Source organism: Equus asinus, chromosome 20 (assembly GCF_041296235.1).
Source record: "Equus asinus isolate D_3611 breed Donkey chromosome 20, EquAss-T2T_v2, whole genome shotgun sequence".
NCBI classification, from domain to species: domain Eukaryota; kingdom Metazoa; phylum Chordata; class Mammalia; order Perissodactyla; family Equidae; genus Equus; species Equus asinus.
Window position 1 is genome coordinate 73008035 of NC_091809.1, and position 20361 is coordinate 73028395.

The 20361-nt window shown below is 47.1% G+C and overlaps 1 protein-coding gene and 1 long non-coding RNA gene across 8 annotated transcripts in view; one reads left to right on the forward strand and one right to left on the reverse strand.

Moving 5' to 3' along the window:
- The window catches only part of ME3 (malic enzyme 3), a 178851-nt gene that overhangs the window by 140048 nt on the left and 18442 nt on the right, over positions 1-20361 (forward strand). For all 7 annotated transcript variants that reach the window (XM_044752381.2, XM_044752383.2, XM_014867991.3 and 4 more), the window contains exon 8: positions 16496-16605. In XM_044752381.2, the coding sequence (XP_044608316.1) occupies positions 16496-16605 (110 nt within the window). The remainder of the gene's footprint in view (positions 1-16495; positions 16606-20361) is intronic.
- On the reverse strand, positions 5883-19066 carry LOC139041124 (uncharacterized). Its single transcript, XR_011495778.1, has 4 exons — positions 18932-19066; positions 12649-12740; positions 7441-7521; positions 5883-6018 (listed from the first exon to the last, which is right to left on the reverse strand). It is a non-coding gene; the product is annotated as an uncharacterized lncRNA (long non-coding RNA).

Genomic DNA, 20361 nt, shown 5'->3' on the forward strand with positions numbered 1-20361 from the left:
AAACAAATACTGTATCTAATCATGCTTTCCCAGGGCTTTTGAATAATGACTACATGCCCAACACTCTACAAGGCACTTTAATGAGATTCAAAAGAAAGAAATGACGCGGGCCATGTCCTCATGAATCTTACAGACCTTCCGAGAAGACAAAATTGTTGAACAGGAAATAATTAGAGAAGAGTTAAGTTCTCAGCTACTTGGTGTTGACTTTCAGTTCAATGGGAATTCAGAGAAAGGAGTAATCAGAGATGTCTGGGAAGAGATGGAAATTATACAAATTTGGGGCCAAATCTGAGTAAGCAACAGGAGAAAGAATGCATTCCATAAAGATGATATACCATGAGAAAAGCAAGAACACAGGAAAAGCAAGGAGTATGCAGAAGACTTTAGAAGCCTGGCCCCACTAGAGAGGAATGTTTATGGGTTCAAAATAAGGTTAAGTAGGAAGGGGGCAGGCTATGATAGGCCGCAAAATCCAGGCAGAAGATCATAGTTATTACAGCTCAGAAGTGGAAAGGGCTTCAGCTGTCTCATCCAGTGGTTTTTCAACCAAGCTTCCCCAAGCCCTGGGCCTTTAAAGAGGTCATCAGAGCTGCTCTAAATGAAGTATGTCCCACCAACCATATAAAATTTAAACCACTTGAAGAAACACTTCATTGTTTTTAATTGCTTTCTGTATCATGGTTCTGCTCAAGATTTCATTAATTAAAGAAGAATTCTGCTGAGAATTTTTGAAAACTACCAATCCACACAATACCTTATTTAGCACTTGATGCAGAGGGCGATAGGGAACTATGGAAGGTTCTTGAGCAACAAGAGTATTGAAATTGACAGTATGTGGGTGAAGATAAGAACAGAAGCCGCAGTAGTTCTGCCCATAGCAAATTCTGCCCTCCAGGGAAATCTTCCCTGACCAGCCTGGCCTGAAACTCTTGCCATGTTTGTAATCATGGAGTCACTTATTGTTCGTCTAATTCATTTGCTAATTAATCATGCACTGCATTGTGACATCTCTTCTATAGTGGTGTAGAGCTTTCCTTTAAAGCTTTTTTGGTCTTTAACTTTTCACAGTCAGAGCAGAGATTGGGCAAAGGTGTGCCTAGACTATTGTAGAGGGGATCAAGTATCAGCATGAGCCGGACTAGGTGGACTTTGCAGATCATCCATTCCCCAGGTCCTATGACTCTGTCATGTCTCTACCAGACTGGTTGTTCCTGGGGACAGGGAGGATGATTTTACTCATGGTGGCCCACAGTAAATGGTGAGGGTGGGAGTTGAGTGGTTGGCTGGTTGGTTGGTTGAGGGATTGAAAGCCTTCACTAGCCTACCTATCCATTAGAATGGACTGAAGCTTATGAATTTGACCACATCTGACGAAGCTCAGAGGATGGAACTTTGGGACTCATTCTAGCTTGTCTGACCTCTGAAGAAGCAGGACAGTTGTCCAGTCTCAGCCTGTAGCGGTTAATTGTTGACAGTCCAGCTCCTACACATTCCCATCAGAATAGGAGCCAGATGTTGCATGACAACGGACTCTCACACCTGCAAGGAATCTCTTCTGGGTCACGGAAAGGGCTGGAAGGCTGTAGCAAAATGCAAACCAGCACGCAGCTCTCTGGGACCTATTCACTTCCATGGTGGCCACGCCAACTGAATAATTTAGAGGGTGTGAGGTTCATTAGTCAAAGCCCAGCCTCAGGCCTGAGGCTGAAATGTGTGCAAGGAGGTTCACTGAGTGGGGAGGGGGATTCAGTGACACCAGCTGGTTATTTTGTTTCCATTTTCTCTCAGCAGCCAGATTTTATCACCTGGTATCAAGAATAGGAAGAAAATCATGCCCAGACCTGAAAGCTTCAGATTGTGGCAGAGGGGATGGAGGAAGAAGGGGGTTTTTCCCTAATTTTCCTCAATGGATTAATAATAATAACAACAACAACCCTTTTTTACTCAATTGCTTACTATGTGCGGACTCTGATGTAACCGTTTATTCAATATTAATTCATTTTATTCTCACAGCAACCCTCTGAGGTGGGTTCTATTATTAGCTTCATTTTAAGGGATGAGGAAACTGAAGCCTATAAAGTGTAAGTACCTCGCCTAAGAAAGGGGATCCTATGAAGATCCCACCCACTAACAACAGTGGTTGTTAAGCATGAACTCCAGAGCAAGACTGCCTGAGTTGGAACCTCTCACCTGCCATTCATTAATAAGCTACTTAATCCATCTGTGCCTCAGTGTCCTCATTTCTAAAATGCATTTTTAAGATTTATCTTGTAGAGTGCTTATGATGGGTAAATGAGACAATCCGTGTAAAATGCTTAACATGATACCTGGATAAGAGTAAACACTTAGATAATCCTTGCTATTATTATCGTTAATTTAGATGATTTCCAAAGCCGCTCTCCTGTAGGCGGCGCTGTAGTGGTGCCCCCAGTCATGCATTCACACTGGGGTTAAATTATCCATGAATACATCCATCACTTCCTCCCACCCCCACGCATCCATCCCCTCCATTCCAGTAATACTTTCCCTCTCATCTCCAAATCTTCTGCCCCACTGCTAGTCTTAAGAAGAAAAAACAACCCTGGAAGTACTGGGTGTGATCCATCTCCATTTTCAGATCCCTGTGTGTGCAATCAGTAAACGCTTGGTCTTCTCCTCCCCCAAACACACCTGTTCAGTTTAACTCTGCCCCCGACGCCGGGTGGAGAGGCATTGAGTATATTCGTATGTACATGTAGGAGTGAGGTCTCATATTTTCTGCAGTTATGTCAGCCGAGTGTTGTTAGGGCCTTACAGAGCCCCCATCCTGAGAGCATTGTCCCCTTGCATAAGCTAACTTCTTTTTGTAGGACACATTTCTCAATACAGAAATGAGAAACAGAAACTTGCCCAAGGATAGAAAATTACTAAATTGTCCCAAGATCAGCCCACTGACACTGACTTATTAAGAGGCTACGCCTGTGACACCCTTGTCCTTTGCTGTTGAGGCTAGAAGGAAGCCTGTGATAGCATCGTCTCCCACCACTCTCTCCCTTGCTCCCTGAGCCCCAGCCACCCTGGCCTTTTTGCTTCTCCCTCAACAGGTCATTTTTGTTCGAGCCGCACACACAGCCTACATGATTGGTGTTTGCCCAGCCTTGAATGTCCTTCCATTTTCATGGCTGCTTCCTTCTCATCATTCAGGCTTAGAGATGGGTCCGCACCCAGGTAGGGTCCAGTGTTGAGGCCTGTACAAGGCAAGATGTTGGCACTGAGAGTCCCACAAAAAACTGGGAGCCTCAAATGGCTGCCCCTCCTCCAATGAAGAAGAAATAGGCTCTGCTCCCCAACCCACAGAAATGACAAGGAGTGGCTTGTGAGAGGAAAAAGATGTCTCTTGGAGGAAACCAAAACACCAGGCCTTCACCACATGTTGATATAGAGTCCACATTTATAATACACACATGCTGCAAAAATTCCCAAGTTAAGAAATTAGTATAAAATATTGTCCCCTACCAATGAGGTGGCTGGAGAAACTGGCAGAAGGAAAGTAAAACTTCTCTGTAGGGACACTCCCACCACCCACACTGTGTGGGATTCCTTGAGGGCAAAAACCAGTCTCCAGTGAAAATAAGTTCATGATTCACAATAATCCACATGCAAGCTATCCACAATGTGGGAAAATCAGTTACACAACTAATAGAAGAATTAGAACCCCAAGAAAAAGGATATTCTGAGAAAGATTATAAAGCAGCTACATTTAAATGTATTGAAGAGATATTTTTTACAAGAATGAAGTAATCTGAGATCCTCAAAAATCACTGCCTGTGGACATTTCAGAGACTGACCATTCCCACTCCTCATTATCCAGAAAGGAACTGCAACACCAAGATGTTTTATCAGGGAAGGTTTTTCTGAGCTACTGCTGATGCATTTCTCTAGGGAAAGAAAGGAGATGGCTAAGACTGGAACTCCCAGATCCAAGCCTCGTCATTCCATGCCGAGAGGATGTAGCAATTCCAGACAACCCCATGGCGTGGTATATTTACTCTCACTGTCTCTTTGTCTCTCTTTCTCCATGTCTTGCTCATTCATACACAGACACAGTCTCTTCTTATGCTGCTGCATGCATTTTTTAGGCTTAACCAGATTGTTTTTTAATCAAATTGGGTAACTGGAAAAAGATCCTAAAAACAAATGATTCCATCAAGATAAGTTATGTAAAGAAAAAAACATCTGGATGTATATACACCAAGCTGTCAACAGTGATTACCGTTAAGGGATGAGCTTGCTGGGGACTTGTGCTTTCCGAGCCATTCATTTCTAGAAAGGTTCGTTGTTTGTGTGCAGGTGTCTCTGTTGTAATTAGAAGAAATAATGGATTTTTTTTATAATGAGTTAAGCAGCAATTCTTTCTCAAAGACAGTTCCTTGCATTTAAAAAAAAAAGCTCACTAAAGACAGAAAGAAAGAAGCAAGCAAGCATCCCACCCTTTATACCCAGTGGTGATTTGAGTCCTGGGCTAAGCTGGGCTCCTGTGGACAACAAAGCACTTCACATATGTTCACTCCTTTAATACGACAATCCTATTAAGTAGGTCGAGTGATAAAATAGAAGTCCTAGGGAGGGCATCTTTGACTCTTCTGTTCACTGCAGTTTCTCAAGCACCCAGAACAATGCCTAGTGCAATATGGATTCTTAATAAACACTTATTGAATGAATGCACTCTTTACAGATGAGGAAACTGAGGCACAGAGAGGTTAGGAAACTCGTCCAAGGTTACGCCTTAGTAAATGGTGGAGCCAAGCTGTAAACCCAGGTAGTCCAATTCCAGAACCCACGCTCTAACTTGAATACTCCGTATTTCTGTTCTTCTACATAAAAGAAAAGACAGTCCAACATGCTCCAGACCATGCTCAACACCTTCTTGATACAGTAGGCAAGGAGGATAAATGGGAGAAAGGTCTTAGGAAAACTCTTCTACTTAACATACTCACATCTTCTCTCTCCAGCTCATTCCAGGTCAGAGTTGGTACCCCACCCCTTCTCACCATAGCGGGGGCTATGGAGGGACCAGCCATCAACTCCCATTTTCAAAACTCTTTAGCTACCATCAGAGAGGGAAGCATCCTTTTTTTTATTGAGATATAATTGACATATTGTGTACATTTAAGGTATACAATGTATTGATTTGATACATTAATATATTGCAATATGACTGCCCCCATAGCATTACATAACACCTCTATCACATAATTATCATTTCTTTTTTGTGATGGGAAAACTCCCTAGTGTCTGGGTCAGTTGACTGGTGCTCCCTGTTTCTTCCTTCTTGACTATCTAATGGCCAGTGGTCTTGTTTTCATCCACCCACCAGAGCTGGGTGCCCCCTGCAGGCCTCTCCACAAACTGCCAACCCAGCCCTCAGGGGAACAGCTGAGGCTCTGGCTCCAAGCTTCTCCTGGTGGTTTTAAAACATATAAACAAAGGAAAACCCCTAAGCTTAGGGCATCTAGACTACAAAGAAAGTTTCAAGATTTTATTTTAATTTTAAAAGATTTGAAGGAGCCTAACTCTTAGCTCTAAGCCCTGAGCGTGATGTTTCAAGGCAGTGTTCACACTCTGAGTCCCTCTCAGCAGAGGGGGTCACTGCTGAGTATTTGTGTGTGCACTGAATTTTAGGAATGCCTTCTGTGGCCCAGTCTGTATCTCACTTCATTTTTCCCCCTGGCCCTTCCTTGCACTGGAACCTCACAGTCTTAGAATGCCTGAGCAAGAAACAGCCTGCTCGTTTGAACCCACCCTGTCACTTATAGGTGAGGAAACTGAGACCCAGAGAGACAATTATTTCCCCACGGTCAGTTAATGATAAAAGCAGTAGGAATTAAAGGGAACCCATTCAGTTGTTTGTTCTCATTCATATAATTCATGAAATCTCTTCCAAGTTTCCATTCAGTGCATATTTATCATGTGCTTTCTCTGTGCTCCAGAGTGTGATCAATACAAAAAGACGTGTCCCGAAGAATTCACTTCTTCCTGAGAATGTAATATGGACACATAAAATAATCAGAAAATGGTTCAGGGCGGCATTCAGTTATTTATTCACGTGTTCATCCACATATTTATTCATTCAATGGGCATATATTTATTAAACAGCAATAAGTCACAAATAGACTTTTCCCTCAAAGAGCTTATAATTGACTAGGGAAAAATAGAAATGTGCTCAAATAATTACTGCTGAACCTATGTAGATTTAACATGTGCCTAGTTAACAGCCCTGCCTGCAGTGTCAGTCAAGGCTGATGGGGGAGTATGGTGGTTGAAGGGCCTGGGACATTTAGTTGGATTTAAAAGCCACGGCCTTCATCCCAGGAGGAGGCTAGCACTTGCTCTTACAGGGCACCTACTCTGTGCTGGGTACTTTACATCTAATTATCACAGCAGCCCTTAGAGATAAAGAAACTGAAGCTCAGAAAGGTTAAGCAACTTGTCCAAAATCACCCAGCAAGAAATTAGAAGAGTCTGGACTCACCCTAAACCCATCTGACTCCAAAACCTAGGGTCAATCCCCATAGACCCTCTGCTGCCCACCCTCCCAGCCTGGCTTGGGAAGGCCCTCGGTGTTGGTGGCCTCATGGTGTTAACTTGAATTCTTGAGTGCTTGTGATACAAAGATGGTTTGCCGCTGTGGCCCCTGGAAAAGGAGATTGCGCTGGTGAGGTCAGATGGGATGTGTGTGACTGGGCACTCCTGTGGAGGCACTGTTCCCTGCGTTCATTTGTTCCTGCTGTCATTGCTCAACAATACTGTGGAGCCAGGTAAGCACAGGCCCTGGGCATACAGCAGCACATGTGGTCTTCTGACAGGGGGGTCTGAAGCTGATTTGTCCAGAGCAGGGGGCAGGAAAGTCCATCAGTTAGAGCTCCTTCTTCAGCTGTCGCGCCATACAGCGGTGAGGGAGACCCCTCCTCGGCCCTCAAGGACGCTGCCTAGTGCCTGCTATGATCTAGTCTGTCTCCTACCTGGCTCAGTCTTTCCTTTCTTCCCCTCCCTGACTTTGGCTCACTTTGGTCCCCAGAGGCCACAAACACAGACTGGGTTTTCCGACCTTATTGTCTTCCACCCCTAGACGAACTGTCTAATTCCAAGTAGAATGTAGCCGGTTCTACGAGAGAGGGGCAGTTTCGGCTCTGAGGGGGGGTCTAGATGCAATTGTGTGACAGACTGTGTGGTACAAATACTGCGGTCGTACACCTGAATGGGGAGAGCAGAATGGGCTGAACTCGTCAGAGAAGCTTCATGGAGGACATCAGCGACCTCATGACAACTAACACATACCATCTATGGGCAAATCAGAGCTGAGGCTGACCCCCCCAAGCCAGCCGGTGGGTTGGTGGCTGGGAAAAGTGCAGGCTTATGAGCAGACAGTTGAGGAAAAACTCAATACTGGCCTCTGACCTTTGAGAGGTCAAGAAGTCAGCAGATCGGTCTCCATCCTCTTCCCAGCACTGGGCTTTCTGGCGCCATTTGCGTGCTTGCCTGGGAACTCAGACAAACAGGGAAATTGAGGAGGAAATCCATACTGTTCCTGAAATGTTTTCTGTCTGGCCTGGGATTGCCATCAGCGCAGTGCCTGAGGAATGGCCACATCATTCTGGGATTTTTGCTTAGAAGTTCCTGCTTCCTGTGACTGTCTTGTTACTCGATGGGAGTTTTCCCTAGTAGGCCAGCATGCCAGCACAGGAGCCCGCCAGTCTGGCGGCCAGACCCAGGCGCACCAGGGGAATCTCCCAGTGTGGGACCTGGGAAGGGAAGGGCCTCAGAGGTCCTAGACAGTCTGGGGACTGGGGACCCACGGAGCGGCTCTCAGCAGGAAAGTGGCAGGTGCTTTAGGAAGTTCATTCAGGCAGCAGAGTGGGTGATGGGATGGACAGCTGGGAAGACATACCAGAGATGGGAGGCATGTAGCCCCAGGGAGCCATCATGCCTGGTGCAAGGCAATGGGGACAGAGCGGGAGAGGAGGGGCTGGATAAAAGACGTGGAGGAGGACAGAGTGTGGGGGACTGGAGAGGGCTTTGAGACCGGGCGACTCTGGCTCCATCACTTACTAAATGTGTGACCTTAGGCAAGTTATTTAACCTAAGTTTCAGTCTTCGCTGATAGTAGAGTGGGATAATAATACCTTTCTTGAAGTCCGGTTGTGAGAATTCCATGAGATAATGTATATAAAAAGCCTGGCACATCGTAGGTACCGAGCCTGTGAAGGTGACGGTTATCAAGGGCAGGGTTTAATAATGGGCCAGATATGGAAGATTAAGGAGAAAGAGGAGCTCAGGATGGGGGAGGGTGGTGTCCAGTGCTCACCGAGGTTGGGGATAAGCAGAGATAGGCAAACTTACTCAATAAGACAGGCTGGCACACGCTAAGTCTGAGGTGCTGGGACGTCCAAGTGGACATGTTCACGAAGCAGCAGACTGTATATGAGGCTCAACACAGGGGCACGTGAAGTTTGGGGTATTGTGAGTAGTTGCAGTCATGGGACTGGATGGGGGTCTCAGGCAGAGCTTGTGCAGTGACCAGGAAGCAGGGTCAAGAACAGAACCCCAGGAGCACACTGACATCCAAAGAGCAGAGAGGGGTAGAGGAAGAGTCCAGCCAAGGAAAGTGAGCAGGGGAACTGGTGAGGTGAAGGTGGGCCTGCAGAGCAGGAGTGTCAGATGCTGCTGAGATGTCAAGTGAAACAGGGAGCTTGAAGTGTCTACGGGAGCAGGAGTTTAGAAGATCGTTGAAGACCTTTGCCTGATGTCTTTCAGTGGAGCGGTGGGGAGGCAACCATTCTGCAGGGGGTTAAGGGGTAAATGGAAGGGGAGCAAATGTCAGGGATTCCGAATTTCAAGAAGCTTGGCTATCAAGTAGAGGGAGGTGACAGCCTTTGGGGGATGTGGGACTGAAGGAAGGATGGGACTGAGATGGAAGATGTACATATGAGATAAAGGAGCCAGTATGGAGGAGAGATGAGAGGAGTAATGATGCAGGAGATCCTAAGGAGATGGGAGGAGAGCCAGAGTCCAGTTAGAATGCCAGGAAGACATGGTCCCTCCCTCTAGGACCTCATAGCCTAGAGGAGGAATGAATATGAAGCCCTCATACCACAGCTCCACCACAGATATGCAGAGGGAGTGACTCATTCTGCTGGGGCAGGGGTTGGGAAAGAATCCACAAGGATGACAGGGAAACTATTCGGTAGGTGAAGAAACTGGAAACCACGGATTAGAGAAAGCGGGAATACTGAGCCTGAAAAAGAGAAAGCCAAGTGGAATGAGGCATAATGATTATCTTCAAAGACATGAAGGGCTGTTCAGTGGACAAGCAATTAAGTAGACTTACTTTATGTGGCCTTGAGGGAAAAAGCAGAGCCAACAGGTGGAAGTCAGAAGGACACAGATTTCAGTGCCATATAAGGCAGAGATTTCAAACACTGGATGGAAAGAGGTTGCTGGTCACTGGAAGCTATTCCATGGTCGCTAGAGCTCCGCTTGGCACGGAAGTTGTGGAAGGGATTCCAGCCGAGGACAGGGGGTGAGGGTGGACCTCTGAGGCCCTTCCCTTCCCAGGCCCCACTCTGGGAGATTCCCCTGGTGTGCCCCGGTCTGGCCGCCAGACTGGCGGGCTCCTGTGCTGGCATGCTGGCCTACTAGGGAAAACTCCCATCGAGTAACAAGACAGTCACAGGAAGCAGGAACTTCTAAGCAAAAATCCCAGAATAATGTGGCCATTCCTCAGACATGCCTTTACATATCTAGGCATGTAAAGGGGCAGCCCTGGCCTCCACCCAGCCTCGTCTCTCCCCACCTCCCTCCCTTCTTCACTCTCCCCTCCCAAGCTCCAGCTCTGTTTATTTTCTTGTGGCTCCAGGAAGGCCCTCTCCTCTCATTCCACCTGCATATGCTGCTCCGTCTGCCTGAGACACCCTCCTCCCTCCCCACCCCATGCAATCTACCCATGACCGCCCACTCTTCCTTCAGGCCGCACCTGTGAAGTCCTCGCTGCCTCTCCCCCAGCAGAGCTGCCTGCTCCTGTTGAGGCTCCCACATACCTAGCACACACCTTTATTATTACCCTGGCCACAGTGTGTTGCAACTGCTTTTTTTATTTTCTTCTGTCCCCATCAGACTGTGAGATTCTTGTACTTGCCTTTATAATCCAGCAGGTAGGTAAGACCCTCCCTTGTTCACAGTGGACACTTAGAAATGTTTGCTGAATTGGATTTTTACATCGTACCTAGGATAGTTCCTGGCACAAAGAGGATACTCTGCCCTGTACATTTCTTTAATAATTGAAACAGAAATGTCAATAAGTAATTGTGATGCAGTGTGTTGTATGCTATGACAGAGATATGTCCAGAGTATCGTGGCAGTCCAGAGAAGAGAAGAATTACTGCTACCTGAGGGTCACCTGCAAGAGGTGACATTGTAGCTGGGCCTTCCAATTTGAGTAGGAGTTGGCCTGAGTGAAAGGGGGCCTTCTAGGCGCTTGAACAAAGATTTGGAGCTGAGCGAGGGCCCACAGTGGTTGGGAAGTAGGATGTGCCTAGGGTGTTGGAAGACATGGGCGGGGGTTGACCGTTAAGGTTGGGGCAAACTGAACTCAACCTGAGGAGTTTGGACATAATCCCAAAGGCAATGGGAGCCCCATAAGGATTTTCAGAAAATAAGTGGCCTGCACAGATTTGTGTTTATTTATTTATTTATTTTGAGGAGGATTAGCTCTGAACTAACTGTTGCCAATCCTCCTCTTTTTGCTGAGGAAGACTGGCCCTGAGCTAACATCCGTTCCCATCTTCCTCTACTTTATATGTGGGACGCCTGCCAAAGCATGGCGTGCCAAGCCGTGCCATGTCCGCACCTGGGATCCAAACCAGCGAACCCCAGGCTGCCAAAGTGGAGCATGCACACTTAACTACTGTGCCACCAGGCTGGCCCCGGATTTGTGTTTTAAAAGATATAGAGGATGGATTAGGAGAGGGGGAGTAAACCTGGGGTAGGTGAGGTCAGTTATTGTAGGACCTTGGCAAGAAGGAGCGATTGGAGTAATCGCAGAGAGAGGCGGCCTCGCCCCGAATCCACCCAGCCCCACCTGGTACAAAGTTCCTTCTGGGGAGAGTTGTATCTGTGGCTGTGTGCTCTGCCATAATGGGGAGGGTGGGATGCAGAAGCATAAGGTCTCTAGTCAAAAAAGCTTAGAAAATGCTGGGTTAACAGATTTCTTCATGCAGGACTTTTCAGAGCCTTTAATATACATTGCAAATGTTGTATGTGACATTCAGAGTTTCCCAAATGTTTTTAGCCATGGAACCTCTTTTTGAGAGCATCTCAAGGGACTAGAGTTTAATGGAATGTGTAAAAGAGAAACGAAGACCTAGAGCTTTCATGATTCTGTCAGCTCTGTTTCCTGGAAGGAAAAAATAAATTAAAGAAGTAGCTTTCTGCTGGGTGACAATGATGCTCTCACTGAGCACTCAACTGTGGGAGTCGTGTGTGTGTGTGGTTTGTCAGGGGAACAGAGTGGGCTCCCATGGAAATATGACTGTTGCTTTTAGCCATCTGGTTTGGAGACAGGCTGAGCAAATTCACCTGCTTCTTCCAGGTCTCTCGTGTTTGCTCAACCTGAAAGAGGTGAGACCCAGGTGTTTGAAAGAATGGCAGGTCCTGACCTACAGAACAGAGAAACCAGGTCTGCAGCCCCTGGAATCTTCTGCTCTCACCACATCCCTCATGCAGCTTGCTAGGGGGAAGGGCAGAGCAGTCGCCTCAGAATGTCCTTAAGGACCAGAGACCTTACCTTGGGAAGTGGATACCAGGTGGCAGGTACCCAGCTCTGTTGGGCCTGGCCTGGGTCTTGTCACATTGTCACACACAGCTCACTAGGGCTCCCAGGCACAGGTAGCCATTTTGTAGGCTTCCTCTTGCCTGAGAGCTGGGGGGTGGGGTGGGGGCGGGGGGGGGTGGGAAATGTAAGCATCCAGCCATCAGCCTTGTGTCTTTAAGTGAGCCCTGGCCTTGGAATGCCTTCCCTGGCAGTTCTGAGGCCATTTCCCAGCCAAGTCCCAGAGTTGAGAAGTCTGGGCAGCTTGTGTGTGGCTTGGGGAGGTGCCTCTTTATCCGTTGCAGGAATTCTCCACTAGAGAAGCATCAGATGTTCCTCAGCCCCTGCCAGGGCTTCAGGGTGAAGAGTTCAGAAGTGCAGAAGGGGACAGATAGGCAGGAGCCTGCCGCGTGAGGGGTGGCTTCTGGCAGAAAAGAAGGTCAGCCGTAGGCTGCCAGCACTAAAATCAGGGCAGTGCCCGGAGCCCTGAGTAGGGCGCACTCAGAGGGGCTCTGGCTGCTGGGCAGCTGTCTGTCCTGGAGGGTGGCTGCCTCAGCCCTGCTCGCTCAGCTGCTCTGCTGTGTTTCAGCTCAAAAAGGACTCTGAAATACTGACTCAAGATTTTCCTGTCACATGTTGCTCAGAGAGGCAGAACGGTCAGACCTCCCTACTTTGGACTTGGGGAAGTATCTGAGTGAAGCTCCTAGTGTATCTACTCAAACCCTACATTAAGTAGCTCATGCAACTCCTCCAACACTCTCAGAGCAGCAAACTGAGACCCACAGAGAAAGGAGACTCACCCAAAACTCAGAGTTTCCATCAGAGACAGAGAGAGAAGGCACTTTTCCTGTCTCTCTGTTCGGTGTTTTCTTCACCACGTGGCACCATTTTTCTCGATGGAGAAAGAAACTCAAGTTTATCATTTACTTAGTTTTATCTTTTTCAAATTCATACTGCTATTGAAACTAAACTAAGGTAAATTCTAGAGTCAGATAGAGCTGGATTCAGATTCCAGCTCCACCACTTTCCAGCTGCAGGAGAGTAAATAACCCCCGGGCAAATAGCTTCGCACCTGTGGCTCAGGATTCCTTCTCTGAAACAGCACCTACTTCCTAAGGTCATGTGAAGGTTAATGGAGTTAAAGTTTGTAAAGAGCTCGGCATGATGTCCAGAAAGTAATAAACACTCAATAAAGTTTAGCTATTTTTGTTACTGTTGTTAGGAGTAGTATTTTGATGAATATATGACAATTATAATTAACATTTAAATTGATATTATGGTGAAAGTCCATTACCTGTATTTGAATGTACATGGATGAATTGATAAGTTTTTTTTCACCTAAGCTGTTTAAATTTTTACTTTGAAATTTTGTTTTTGTGCTTAGTTGGCTTTTAGTTAGTTTAACAAGTGGGCAGGCAAACTCACAATGCAAAATTTCCACCAACTCCTTCATGTGTCTACCCCTTCCTAAAACATTTATTGAACAATTATGGTATCAGCTTGTCAAGGGTACTCAATAGATGCTTATGGATGGATGGACAGATGGATGGATGGACGATGCTAAGAGAGTGATTGAAGTAACCACCCTTGATTCAGACTGGATAGTTGTCTGGTTTCATGGAAAGCCATAAGAGAGAGGCTAAGGAATTGGGGAAAAATGGTGAAGAGCCCAAAGGTCCCAGTGGAGACAAAGAACAGGTATATTGGAAGTGAGGGAGGTGGATGGAGAGGCTGTGGTCAGAGACTGAAATGGGCAGTGTGAAAGTCTAGAACAGAAGTGGTTCCTGGTGAGGAAAGGTCCAGGGAGCAGCCCTGGGGAGGGGTGTCCAAGGTGGATAGGCCTTTAGAGGTCCTTACATCCAAGGAGGTCTAGGAACTCTGAGTCTGTGGATAGGTGACTCACATAGCCTTTTCTGCAATTCCAAGTCAGCGCTACAGTCACCTGAATGAATGAGGTTTTACTCAGTATCTCAGCAAATTGCTCCCAGAGGAGGTTCTCTTATATGAAACTGAATTTAATATGAGAGGATAATAGTGCACTAACCAAAGGTATTTATTTATAATTCTTGCCTTATTTTTGCATCAGAGTGGTGTTGCTTAAAGGTCAAGTGTGTGTGTGTGTGTGAGAGAGAGAGAGAGAGTGTGTGTGTGTGTGTGTGTGACAGAGACAGAGAGAGAAAGGAGAATGTGCATCACATTGTTTTGTTGTCTGACCTTTTCAGCATTTTAGCCCCGGCCAGTTGTAGAGCAACACTGCGAGTCTTGTGAGGATTATATATAGCAAAATGTCACCAGCAACCAAAGACATTCTGTTCCCCGTCCCAGTCCAAATACTTGAAATTCACACCCTGAACAAAAATTCACAGTAAATTTTGGCTTGGTGAGCACAGCATTATATTGGTGCCCAGAAGGTTTTATTTATCATTTCTATCCATTGTACATGGTGGGTCAGGAGATGCAGCGAACACCGCCCCCCCCCCCCCGCCCCGCCTCCAACCCCATAAGCACTTGCTCTGTGCATGTGAATAAGAATTGTGGCCAATATGACACCTGTGTTCAGCACTTTACAATTCAAAAGTCACCCTCAGCTTTTAATCTTCACAACAGCCCACAGAAGTTGGCCAGGCAAATTTTATTGTGCCCATTGATGGATGGGGAAACTGAGGCAGAATAGAGAAGTGAAGGGATACGGGCAAGATTGCTCAATTGTATGTGACAGAGCCAGGTCAGCCCCACATGCCTCCTGCCCCAAGCCCGGAACTCTTACCCCTGGACTGTGGCAAGTCTCTGTCTCTCCATTTCTGCCCCTATAACATTTTCCCATCTCTACATCCCCCCACCAACAGCTCCAACTCACTAAGGTTCTGGAAGGACCAAGGTAGGAGCAAATATTTTCCTGCTCACTGGCATTTTTACTATATGGGGTCAGCCATGCACAAAATTATGAGGTTGGAAAAAATGTTTTCTGGACCTTGCAGTGCTACTCACCCCCTCATAGCCAGCAGCCTCATCAGATAGATGCCCCCAATAGCACAGGAAACCCACACAGAAGTTTGTGCCCCACCCACTCTAGCAAGGGCGTAAATGTTTCTTTCCACAGCTGGTCCCAGGCTGATCCCAAGCCTCTAGTTCACACCAGGTTGGGAATGGCAGGCCACTTGGCTCTATCGTATGCCCCAACTCTCCTTGCTGATCAATCAGGGCACTTTTTTCTCAATGAACATGACCTCAGATGCTGTTAGTCACAAACTGACCTGTGAGATGAAACCTATTTGTCTATGTATTAGGTAATTTTTAATAATTCATACCACACTTGCTTCCAGCAAGACTCCAGTAAGAGACGCAATACCACAAAGCTATCAAAACCAGGATCAAAGAGCAGGAATGGAGTCAGGGGAAGGTGTGTGCAGAAGGCCGAGGCTGAGGGAACCTGCCTCTGAAGAGCAGAAAACTGAGCTCTCAGCTTCCTCACAGACCGTGTAATGGGAGAAATAGGTTACAAATCCAGTCATCTTTTAAGATATACAGACTTATCCCTGACCTTGAAATATAGGAGACAGTTCTGGCGAAGATTTTAAATAAGGCATCTCAAGCAGCCTAGTGGGCATTGTCTTCACCCCCAACCCCCAGGATGTGCTTCTCAGAGGTCTCTAAACTGTCCGAATCAGAACCATCTGGGGTGTTGCTAAAACTGCAGATTCCTATACAGCATGGTGACCACAGTTAGTAATTAATCCTGTATCGTATGCTTGAAGTTTACTAAGAGAGATCTTAAATGTCTTCATCATTCAAAAAAAAAGCTAACTATGTGAGGTGATGGATGTGTTAATTAGTTTAATTATGGCAATCCCAATGTATGCGTATATGAAAACATCATATTGTACACCTTAAATATATGCAATTTTTATTTGTCAATTATACCTCAGTAAAGCTGGAGGGGGAAGAATGCAGATTCCTGAGCCCAGCCTCAGACTCACTGAGTGAGAATCTCTGGGTGAGGGGCCTGATGGTCTGCATTTTCAACAGGCTCACTAACTGATTCTTCTGTACCAGCAAGTTGGGGAACAGTCTTTCCAAGATGTTAGTATATGACAGTGGATTAATGTAGTGGCTTTTTCCAGCCTTCCGTGCAACCTATTAGGGAACAATGCCTGAACCCAGAAGAGTGTCTAGTGGAAGAACTCCAGGCCTCAGGATCCATCCACCCAGGGAGATACTGGGAGGCTGCAGAGGCTCCCAAGGCCCCAGTGGTGGGGGAGCCAGGCTCTCTGCATGCACTTGGGTTTGGGGTGAGATTTCTTCTGGGGTTTCAGATGGATGCAGGACACAGAGAAGGCAGGCCCCATCTCAGCCCTTTCAGTAGAGTATCTGCCATTTATAGCTCATGGGAGCCACCAGCCCACATTAGAGACAATGGTGTGGGCTCAACTGGCCACCAAGCCCAGTGCCCTTCTCTGTCCCTTCCCCACCTTCATCCATAATGGGACAGGCAGAGCCCAGGCATCCAGGTGGCAAAAACCCACTTGAGCCATGCCACACACGCCCACTGGCTGGCCTGCTTTTCCTCACTCCCCAGTACAGGCTGAGATCTGCCAGGGATGGGCCACCAAGAGGCAATCATCTGTTCTTTCCTCTCCCTCCTCACAGGTTTGGAATAAATTGCCTCATCCAGTTTGAAGACTTTGCCAATGCCAATGCCTTCCGCCTGCTCAACAAATACCGCAACAAATACTGCATGTTCAACGATGACATCCAAGGTAGGTTTCTACCCCACCTGAAAAAGCCACCGAGGACTAATGCCTTCTTCCAGGCTCCCCTGGATGCCAAAGTCAGGGGTGCTGGTTTGCTGCCAGCCGCTGATGTTGAAAGAGCATTAAACTTGGATTCAATTCCCACTGGGCTAATTCTTAGATCTGTGACCTTGGACGAGTCCCTTAACTTTGCTAAGCCTCAGTTTCCTCATCTATAAAATGGAGCCCATTAGTGCTTCAGAGGGAAGTAAGAATTAGATGATTTAATATATGAAAGAAATACTAAGCAAAGGGGTCGTTTTCTAGCTGGTTGAACTTGGACACTTCATGTGTCTGAGCCTTAGTTTCATCATCTACTCAATGGGGATGAGAATAACTGCCTTGGAAGATTATTGTGAAAATCGAAAGAGCTAGTATATGGAAAGTACTAGCACATAGGATTCGTCAGACCAAAGCATCAATGACCATAAAAATGGCCCTTTCCAGACACAACAACTTGCCCTTGGATTTCCCAAACACAAAGTGTATCCCTGTCAGGGAATCAGGACAATGCCTTCTCTTAAGTTGGCTAGAATATGCAGTGACCCCAAAAGACATTGGCAGCAGGATCCCAGAGCACTCCAGAAGCCAATAGGAAGCATCTTCTAGTTCAGGGTCAACTTGGTTACTGTTCTATGGACCAGAAATATCTGAAGGCACTTGCTTCTTGCTAAAATGGTACCAGTAGGTGAAAATGGAGTGGAAGGGATGGTCCCTCAGGGATCATCTCACCTGATCCAGGAGTTTTCAGCAAGGAGTACTGTGAGCTATTCCTAGTATTTTATAAAGCCTAAGAGAAACCTTGATGACACCTAGGGTAGTATTTAACAAATGAAGTTTGGCAAGCAAAATCTTTTAAAACCAGGGATGCATGTCAGATAAAAAGAGCAAGTTGGTGGGGAACAGGTGTTGGGAGTAAAAGATTGGCCAACATTTTGCAGATGAGGCCCAAAGAGATCACAACTTTTCGTCAAGTGAGTTAGAGATAAACCTAAGAGGATTCAAACCCAGATAATAATAGCTAGGCTTTAGAGCTGAATATTTATTATACATCAGGCACTGTTCTAAGTACTTTACACATTTAATCCTATGAGATATTATCATCTCTGTCTCACAAATGAAGAAACTGAGGCACAGAGAGAGTAAGTAACTTACGTAGCCAGTAAGTGTAGAGTTGAAATTTGGACTCTTAAGTTCCAAGTTCATAATCATTTACCATGCTGTTCCCAAATCTTATACTCTTATTGCAAAACAAAATGCCTCCTTTCTTTTGGTCCACATTAAGGGCTAAAGAAATGCAATAAATGTGGGGTTTTTTTGTATTGGTCATAAATTTGCAAGAGGCAAGATAGCACAGCCACACATATTATTAGATAATTAAGACCAAAATATATGACTTCGGTGCCTGAAGAGTGGGTTCCCAGAGAGGGGAGACCCAGAAAGAGAAAGCTGACACATGGTAAGCCCTCAGCCTGTCACCATTGTGTGCCCCTGGCCCTGATGCACAGGCTGGGACAGGCACTGGCTGCTAGCTCAGCCTCACCCAGATAAGTGGGGCACTCTGCATACACAGGGCAGCGCAGTCCAGGAGCACAGGCTGGGGGAGGGAGGTATTCACTCACTGCCCTCAGGTCACCTCACTGCCAGCGCAGGGGGCTGGGATGTGCCTGTGGCTCTGGAGGAAACACCTGCCAGCTCCCCCGTCACGGCACTCACCCGTGAGTCAGCAGCAGGACAGCCATCCCTCTGAGCCCCCTGGGCTGCCAAGGCCGGAGGGTAGAAGTGGAAAACAAGTCCGTGTGGGTGCACAGACTCCAGATGTGCAAACACACACAGGTACATGTATATACATTCTCATAAACACAGGCACAGGCACACATCCGGGCCCTGCAGTCCATCCGCTCCCACTGCCCCCACACTGCTGCCAGGACCCACCCCCACTTCATGAGCAAGTTCTCACTCCCTCACTGCAAGTCAAAGGCTTCAGGGATCTGCCTACTTGTACCCCACTTCCACCCCACTACTCTCTCTCTCTGTCCTCTGACCCACCCTCACTTTTCCTCCAATACCCCTTCCTAGCTAGTTCTCTCTGCAGGTGGAAGTTTTCCTTGTCAGCTTGGGGCTCCCTTCCCCATCATCTTTGCCTGAGTAACTTCTACTCACCCTCCCAGACTCAGCTCAAGGGTGTCTGCCCCAGGGAAGGCCCCACATCAGCCTCCTCCCCCCAGTGTGATTGTGGTGCCCACCCAGTGCTCCCACAGCCACCTGTGCTCCCCTCTGTCTGTTTACTTACCACAGTGAACCCCAAATGCCTGCACTGGGTTGTCTGTCTCCCCAAGAGACAATAAGCTTCCAGAGGCAGGAACCATGTCTTTTCTATTCCCATTCCACAATTCCCAGCAGAGTACCTGGCACTTTATAGATGCTTCATAAATGTTTGACGAATGAATGAATGAAGTCTGCACACAAATTGACATTCTCATAAGCACACCCATTGGTTCCTGTGGGTGTGGCTACACTGGACACATGCTCCTGCAGCCTCTCTCTTGTCCACATTGTCACACATATACTCACATAGGAAGGTACCCTCATGTGCTCGTACTCAGATGTATATGCATCCTCATGTGTACACCCTCATGTATACACACTTTTTTAATTAAATCAATTCAGTATTAAATTCACTGCTTTTTATGTCCTGCTTACAGCCAGTTCCAGTAGAACTCCCAGGTATTTCCCTCCCAGGCATTGCCAAATGGAACAGTTTTCTGGGTCCCACAGTAGACAGAAGAGAAATTTCCCATTATTTTCTCAGAAAGTAAAGACTGAAGTCATTAATCTAGAATGCATGAGGAAAGCTGGCAAATAGTCCCAGAATGTCAGGGGCTCCATAATATCAAAGCTTTGATGGGGACAGCCTGACAGTTAGGTGTGACCGAATAGCTAACAATAGTAAAGAGGTGGGCATGGGGGTGCAGCGCCCAAATCTTCCTTCAAGAAGAGACTTGTTGCCCCAGCTGCCGGCAGGGCTGTCAGCTGCGTCAGGCGGAGCCTCAGCTACAGAGAGCTGCCTCACCCACGGTCCTGCCCTGCCGGGGGCCGCCGTCACCCAGTGATGAGGAAATATAAGAGCCCAACCATTTTGGCCTAACACAGGGCAACCCTGAGGGGACACTTTAACTCCAGAGCTCCCCACGGGGTTGGCTGAGGCTTTGGGGACTGCGTGGCAGCCCAGCTCCTCCCTCTGCCCCATCCTGCTTGCTCCCCCTTCTTTCTCCAGCTGTTGATCCCAAGGGCACTTCTTGATGACACCCCAAACTCTCCACATGTCTCAGGACCTGCTTCCCAGGGAGCGCAAGCTGTGGCAAATGATAACGTTTTGCACGCACACAGAACTTTAGGTTTGAAAAGTTTTTCATTCACGCTCTCTCTCAACTTCCTTGCAACACCCCTCTCTCCCTTGTGGAGAGGACAGACATTGGTGTCCCATGTCACTGATGAGGAAACTGAAGTTCAAGGGTTAAGTTTTGCTTCAGGTGGCATAACCAGGCAGGCACAAAGCTGGGACTAGAACCTGGTTATTTCTGACTCAGAATTCTCTGCTCTCTCCATGACATCAGCTACCTCTTCTCCTGTGTGGGTGAGATGATGCAGCCAGTCTTCTTGCTAAGGATTAAATTCCAGACGCTGCATAAGTGTGGGGTCACTGATCTCCAGCATCCTGCT